Source organism: Parambassis ranga, chromosome 15 (assembly GCF_900634625.1).
Source record: "Parambassis ranga chromosome 15, fParRan2.1, whole genome shotgun sequence".
NCBI lineage: Eukaryota > Metazoa > Chordata > Actinopteri > Ambassidae > Parambassis > Parambassis ranga.
Window position 1 is genome coordinate 20722907 of NC_041035.1, and position 7018 is coordinate 20729924.

General features: G+C 43.6%; 1 protein-coding gene across 1 annotated transcript; it reads right to left on the bottom strand.

Moving 5' to 3' along the window:
* Positions 1–465: 465 nt before the first annotated feature.
* On the bottom strand, positions 466–3253 carry LOC114446945 (protein bassoon-like). The gene is made up of 3 exons (XM_028422866.1): positions 3175–3253; positions 2877–3005; positions 466–749 (listed from the first exon to the last, which is right to left on the bottom strand). The coding sequence occupies exons 1-3, from the start codon at positions 3180–3182 to the stop codon at positions 617–619; spliced, it is 270 nt and encodes an 89-aa protein (XP_028278667.1). The 5' UTR covers positions 3183–3253; the 3' UTR covers positions 466–616.
* Between the last annotated feature and the right edge of the window lie 3765 nt (positions 3254–7018).

Here is a 7018-nt window from a genome sequence, read left to right on the forward strand (position 1 = left end):
TCCATCATGTTAAAGCTCTTAAATCCTCTTACTGCTCTGCAGACGCTCAGCCAGCTCCTCCTGCTCCATCCTCCTCAGGAAGTCCACCGTGATCTGCACAAAGGACTCTCTGCTCCTCCTCTGCTCTTCATCCTCCTCATCCTCCCTCTGACTCTCACAGCATCCTGGGTAATCTGGACTCAGAAGCTTCTGGATCTTCTTCAACTCGTCCTTCACAAAAGTGAGGATGTTGTCCTCCAGCAGCTGGAACAGAGAGACACAAACATCAGGTCCATGTTGGACAGACTGACAGTCCGCTGGTCTACAAAGTGCAGCATGGAGACACAACAACACAACACATGGACCAGCAGCTGTTCTACATGTACACACCTGAAATATGGAGTCCAGCTGTGTCTGCTGCTGCTGGGCAGACAGACCACCGGGAGTCTCTGAGCTCTGCTGGTGGACTCTGTGGACCAATCAGGAACAGTTAGCCCACATGATGTCACATGATGTCAGCACACATGCAGAAACAGCAGCTGCTTCCAGAGTGTGTGTTCTGTGCTGAACACACACGGCTGTGCTCTGAAACAGGCCGTCAGCTCTGAACCTGCAGCTGTTTGAAGCAACTCAGATCTTACTGCTTCAAGGAAGACCGGACTTCTCCTTTAAAGTCAATGATGAAATCCTTTGACAAATCACTCCTCATAGACACACAGCTGGGTCCTGGTCCTGGTCCTGGTTCTGGTGAGTCTGGTCTCTTCTTGTTCCTGGTACAGAGATAAAAATCATCAGCTGATGTTTCACAGTGACTGCAGGAGGAAGAAGCAGCTACCAGAAGAAAGGAGCCACGTGTTACTGTGTGTGTTACTGTGTGTGTTACTGTGTGTGTGTGTGTTACTGTGTGTGTGTTACTGTGTGTGTGTGTGTGTGTTACAGTTTTTGCTTACACACTAAAATTAAAAGTTTCCCACAATTAACAAAACCTCACACTCAAGGAGCAAACACTGGCCTAGAGCTGCATAACTGTACGCACATTGTCAGCTTCACACTTTTTGCAACACACTAAACACTTGTATGCATCAGGGGCTTCACCGAATAGTCGACTATTTGAATATTGGATCATCACAATACTAATCCACGCTGTGTGTCACAGTAGAGTATTCGTCCTTTTCTTGTTTTTATTTTTTTTAAAGCCTGGCGCTGTAATAAAGTGATGGAACGATCCATTAATGATCTACAGCAGATATCCAGCTGGGGGCGCTGTGTGCATGTGAGGCTGTAGTGTGTGTGTGTGTGCGAAGCAGCAAACAGGAGACGAACATGGATGAGACGGCTGGACAAACACAAGTATCCACAGTGTGGAAATACTTCACCAAAACAGAGAAAACCGTTAGTTGCAATATATGCGAGGCTGTCCTAAAGTACCATGGCAGTACCACTACAATGCATAACCATTTGAAGCTACACCCCGTCATGGCTAGTTGCTCCAGCAGCAGAGAGAACCACCAACACCAAACAACAATCAGAGACTTCACCATCTATCCCAGCTACCAGCACCTAAATTGAGAGAGTTTCCTCCTTGGCTGGGAACACGATCACCCCTCAGAGAGCAAGCTGACTCCCAGCTCATGTGGACGCCCTTGTTTTCTTGAACGCAGACCAGGAGCACAAGAATAGGATTATTAAAGAGGAGGTCTTTGACCAAATAACTGTTTGTAGCTCACTGGAAAATGCTTTTTTCTTACACTTTCCTTATGGCGTTGCGCTGTGGTGAGAAATAAATTACAACTGTAAACTTAATGTAACGGTGGACATTTATGTTTATTGGTATCAACTTTTTATCCGTTGTTGATCTTGTATTTCAAACAGTCTGAGGCACATTCAGAGGTTTTGAACCTCCATCCAATGACCACCACTGGCAGCATCGGTGGCGCGTAGATTTAAAAAAACTTCTGGCTAATATTCGACTATTCGTCGACTTTTAGTAAGAATTTGATGAATATTAAAATTCAGTATTCGTGAATGTCCTAGTATGAATTTGACACCTCATGAACCAATTGGTTACCCACAGCCAGCAGGTGTGCACACACTGGTGCTTAATTGTAGACGCACCGATCAGGTTTAAGCACTATAAAAAGGCAACAGGCAAGTTCAATAATGCATCAGACTTGGAGAAATTCAAGCCCATGTTGTCAATGATCAACAAATTTTCAATAATGTCCAACAGGCCGTGTCCTTTAAAAACATCCAGTTGTGATGAAACAACTGTATAAAGTGCTGTTTGAAAGAAATTCAGGCAGGTGAAAGTCCTGCGGCGTGAACATGTGTTGGTATGTTGTGTTCACTAAGTGTAGCATTGTGTGCTGCACACAACCTTTGTACAGTACATGTCATTTTACTGTGCAGCAGAAACTGGTTTCATCCACACCCATAATTCACAGTTCAGTACCTTCCACCATACTCCCCCTTCCTAAACCCCATGGAGGAGTTCTTTTCAGCACGGCGGTGGAAGGGTCATGTTCTTTAACAATATCTCAAAAGGAGAAAAATAATCAGACCCAGACTGCATCATTAGAAAGGCAGAAATGTGACAAGTGTTTCAGATCCAGTGCAGCAGTGTGTCAGTGGCTCAAACAGAATCCGATGTATGAACCATGTGGCACCAAAATGGGCTGTTGGTGAATTATTGTACAGTTTGAATTAAGTGTTTCATTTTGGAAAAGATCTGAGATGCTCTGCTCCTTGTGTGTAGATGTGTGGATCGTGTGTATAGTTTTGACAAAATGAGCCTTGTTTTTAAAATCGTGCCTAAGAAATCGTAAAAAACTGTAAAGTGCTCTGAAACAGGCCGTCAGCTCTGAACCTGCAGCTGTTTGAAGCAACTCAGATCTTACCGCTTCAAGGAAGACCGGCTTTCTCCTTTAAAGTCAATGATGAAATCCTTTGACCCATCACTCCTCAGAGACACACAGCTGGGCCCTGGTCCTGGTCCTGGTCCTGGTGAGTCTGGTCTCTTCTTGTTCCTGGTACAGAGATAAAAATCATCAGCTGATGTTTCACAGTGACTGCAGGAGGAAGAAGCAGCTACCAGAAGAAAGGAGCCATGTGTTACTGTGTGTGTTACTGTGTGTGTGTGTGTGTTACTGTGTGTGTGTGTGTTTGTGTTACTGTGTGTGTGTGTGTGTGTGTTACCTGTTCATGTTGCTGAGCAGCTGCAGTGACAGATGTGCTTCTTCCTCTCTTTATTCTCACAGAGCCCTGCAGAGGACAACACAACACAAATGTAACTGCCTGTCAGTTAGTTTTGTGATTTATTGTTGTTATAGTTAGTTGTTCTGTGTATTATTAATTGTCCTGTAAGCGGAACTAATGTGCTGGCGTAGTGTTCCATAGTGTTTCTAATTACACGCGCACCTCACCTGCAATCGCGCCAGAGAGAGAGAGAAAAAAGAAAGAAAGGTGACATCGTGTTATGAGTATGATTGTGCAATATATGTTGTGCGTTAGAGTTTCACGAGCTAACGGCCCACAGTGTAACGCTGTTGAGGTGTGTGTGTGTTTGAGTCCTACCTTTGCTAACAATGTGGGGACATTCATGCATTGTGCAGCAGTTTTTATTTTATTTTTTACTTATTTCCTTTATTTTTGTCCTGTTCTTAGTTCTCACGGGTCTTCTTTATGGAATAAACCTTGTATTCAACTATGATCTCGGACTCTGTGATTATACTACCGGAGGGTGCTACAGTGAGAACTCGTCTGCTCCGTTGCTGTCACGAGGAATAACGGTGCCAAGGAGCGGCGATCTACAGCATCAACAGATGTCTACTTGCAGCGTCTAGGACAAACATTGACACAGCAAGATTAAGGTGAAGAAGAGGAAGGTAGCAGCAACTCAGAGACTGTTTACATTGGATAAAAGACATATAACTACATTCATCTAATGAATAGTGTGCCCTTTCTACCTGAAGTTCATTTAAGTTGAAGTTGAATTCTGATTCAGTTATTATATTGTGTTAATTGCTGTTATGCCATAAAGGGAAAAGGGTTAAAACATTAAGAGCAAGCAAGATACAGAGCATTAAGTAGTGTTGAATCATGTGTAAGTCTCCTGATTAGAGTGTGATTTGTTGTGTAATCCTCATATAACGGTCCAATTTAGGCTAGTTAAATATAGGCTGAAAAATTGTTACAAATAAGCTAAACTGTTTTTCTTTTGCAATACTAGTCTAACAACCATACACATTATTGGCCAAATTAATTCAGTTCATCCAATTTGGCTTTTCTGATCTCAGTAAATTATCTACACAGCTAAAGTCAGGAGTAAGTAAAATGTCAGTGTTTGAGTTCCTATCAGACAATGGCAGAGAAGGTTTCAAGGAAGCACAGGAGAATGACGATGATATGCTGCCTCAGGCATCCAAAGGCTCAGGTGAGGATTACTGTGCATCTTCTCAAGGACCACAAGGAAGCCAAAGAGCCCGCAAGTTAACAGAAAAGGGCCAAATGCTACAAAATGAGCAGGTAAAGAAAATTATGCACCGTTTCAACCTGAGTTATGAGAAGTGGAAAACTATCATTAAGGATGCCAGAGGAGCCCTGAGTGATAACTGCTCAGATGAAGAGATCCATGAACACATCACAAGAGTAAACAATGCCTCAAGAAAGCTGAATGTTGTCTATGAAGAACTGAGACGCATTGATAATCCAGATCATGACACACGTCGCAAGGTAGACACCTGTGGAGCAGTGACAGAAAAAATCCTTCACTCAGCCAAGGAGTGTCTCAACACTGAAAGAGTAGAAGGTCAAAGAAAGGATGAGCAACTTGCAATGGAGATGGGAGCTGCATTGAAGTCTGTGGCTTCAGAGAGGATGAGTATCAAATCTCACCACACACAGTCTACTAAGTCCACTCATTCACAAACCAGCTCAAGGAACACATCTAGACGTTCAAGCCACTTATCTGCAAACAGACAAGATGCGGCTGCTGATGTTGCTGCCAATGAAGCAGCCTTGGAAGTGCTTCTTGAGCAAGAGCGTCATATTGAAGAACTGGAAAAGCTTGAAGCTGAAGCTTCCCAGTTAAGAGTTAAACAGGAGGCTGAAAATGCAGAGAGAAAAAGAATGCTAGAAGCTAAGCGCAGACAAGTGGAACGTTTGGAAACAATCAAACGGATAAAGGCTGCTAAGGCACAACAGACGGTGTATGAGCAAAGTGAATGCTCAGATGAAGACATAGACTCAATGCTCCATCAATGTGCATCCTGGAAGGTTAAGGAGGAGGTCATGCCTGAAAGTCCACGGCACTTAAAACCCCCAGTGCAAGTCAGCACACAACCAAGACAAGAAGATAACGCAGTAGCTCTTGTTAGAGCCTTTGCAGAATCTATCGGTGCAAGTCGCCTTTCTGTACCTGAACCTATGATATTTAACAGTGACCCACTGAGGTTCAATGATTGGAAGGTTTCCTTTCAAACGCTCATCGAAAGGAAAAACATACCAGCCGAAGAAAGAATATATTATCTACGAAAGTACATTGCTGGACCAGCAAAGAAGGCCATTGAAAGCTATTTCTTACTAGGCACAGAGTCAGCCTACCATGCAGCGTGGACCATCTTAGAAGAAAGATATGGCAATCCATTTCTCATTTGCAAAGCATTTAGAGATAAACTCAATGCTTGGCCCAAAATAAGCTCAAGAGACAGTGTTGAACTCCAAGAATTTGCTGACTTCCTTCATAGTTGCGAAGCTGCTATGTCACAGATTAAAGGGCTAGAGGTTCTTAACGACTGCAACGAGAATCAGAAACTGCTTGTCAAGCTTCCAGACTGGTTAATCTCGAGATGGAACAGAAGGGTTATAGAAGAGGAGGAACAAAGTCACAAGTTCCCAACCTTCAGCCATTTTGTGGAGTTCCTTAACCGTGAAGCAAAAATTGCTTGTAACCCCATCACATCTCTTCATGCACTGAAACCAAGTGAAGGTGAGAAGGTCAGAGTCAGAGGGCCTGGAGCAAGAGTTCTAGTCACAGACTCAGAAGAAAGGTCTGGTGTTATTGTCTGTGGTTTCTGTGAAGGGTCAGGTCACAATCTACAGAAGTGCCGCAGATTTATGGATGAGAGAGTTTCTGAGAGAGTCAAGTTCGTCCAAGAGAACAAGTTATGCTTTGGCTGCCTGAAGTCTGGCCATCGCTCAAGAGACTGTGAGAGTAGAATGATCTGTGATACGTGTGAGAAGAGACATCCAACATGCCTCCACGATGATCGCAACAAGGATGGAAGGATGTCAAGGCGGTCTGATGGAGACAGAGATGGCGCAAGGTCAAGAGAAGCTAAGATGGATTGTCCACAGAACAAGGTGCTGAAAACATTACACGAGGCAACATCAAACAGAGTCATTCAGAATGTCAGTGTTAGAGCCATTTCTTTATGTTCTTTATTTACGTTTTCCATATCGATAAAATGAAGTCTAGTAATTGGCAAAGTGACGTCAAATTAGGATCAGCTGTTTTATCACCAGGTGAGGAGGGTGGAACAGATCCTTTGTTTGCTCGGGGAAAGACATTGTGGAGGATGGGGCATCGACACGGTTTTTGACCTCACGTAAATTTTATTTAATTTTGTGGAATCAAATTGAAGCCAAATAAAACAATGGATTGAGCCGAGCTTCAGTTTGTCATTTCTGGAACGTGTGTGAGTCAAGGAAGCGGAGCCCTGTTTTAAAGGCAAAAGTTAAAGAACATGAACGCCATAACATCGTCAAAAACCTTCGATCCGCTGAGATGATCGCTGGAATTGGTACTGGTAATGGATGAACTGTGGAGCGACAACGCATGGATGAATCTACGCCTGGATTTTATGAATGAAAGTTTGGAAACGGCCGCGCGCTTTGAACGTAGGAACGCAACCAGCAGACGGGAGGAGCCAGCCGCAGAGGGCAGTGAGTAAACAAAAGAGAAGATAATTAAGGCATGATGAGTTATGAACTGTAATCGTGAAGATACAGAATGACGGCTGAACACGAGAGAGTTGAAATG

Coding starts and splice junctions, on each gene's coding strand:
- LOC114446945 (XM_028422866.1), bottom strand. Junction 750..2,876: donor AGCCGGTCTTCCTTGAAGCG/GTAAGATCTGAG, acceptor TCTCTGTACCAG/GAACAAGAAGAGACCAGACT.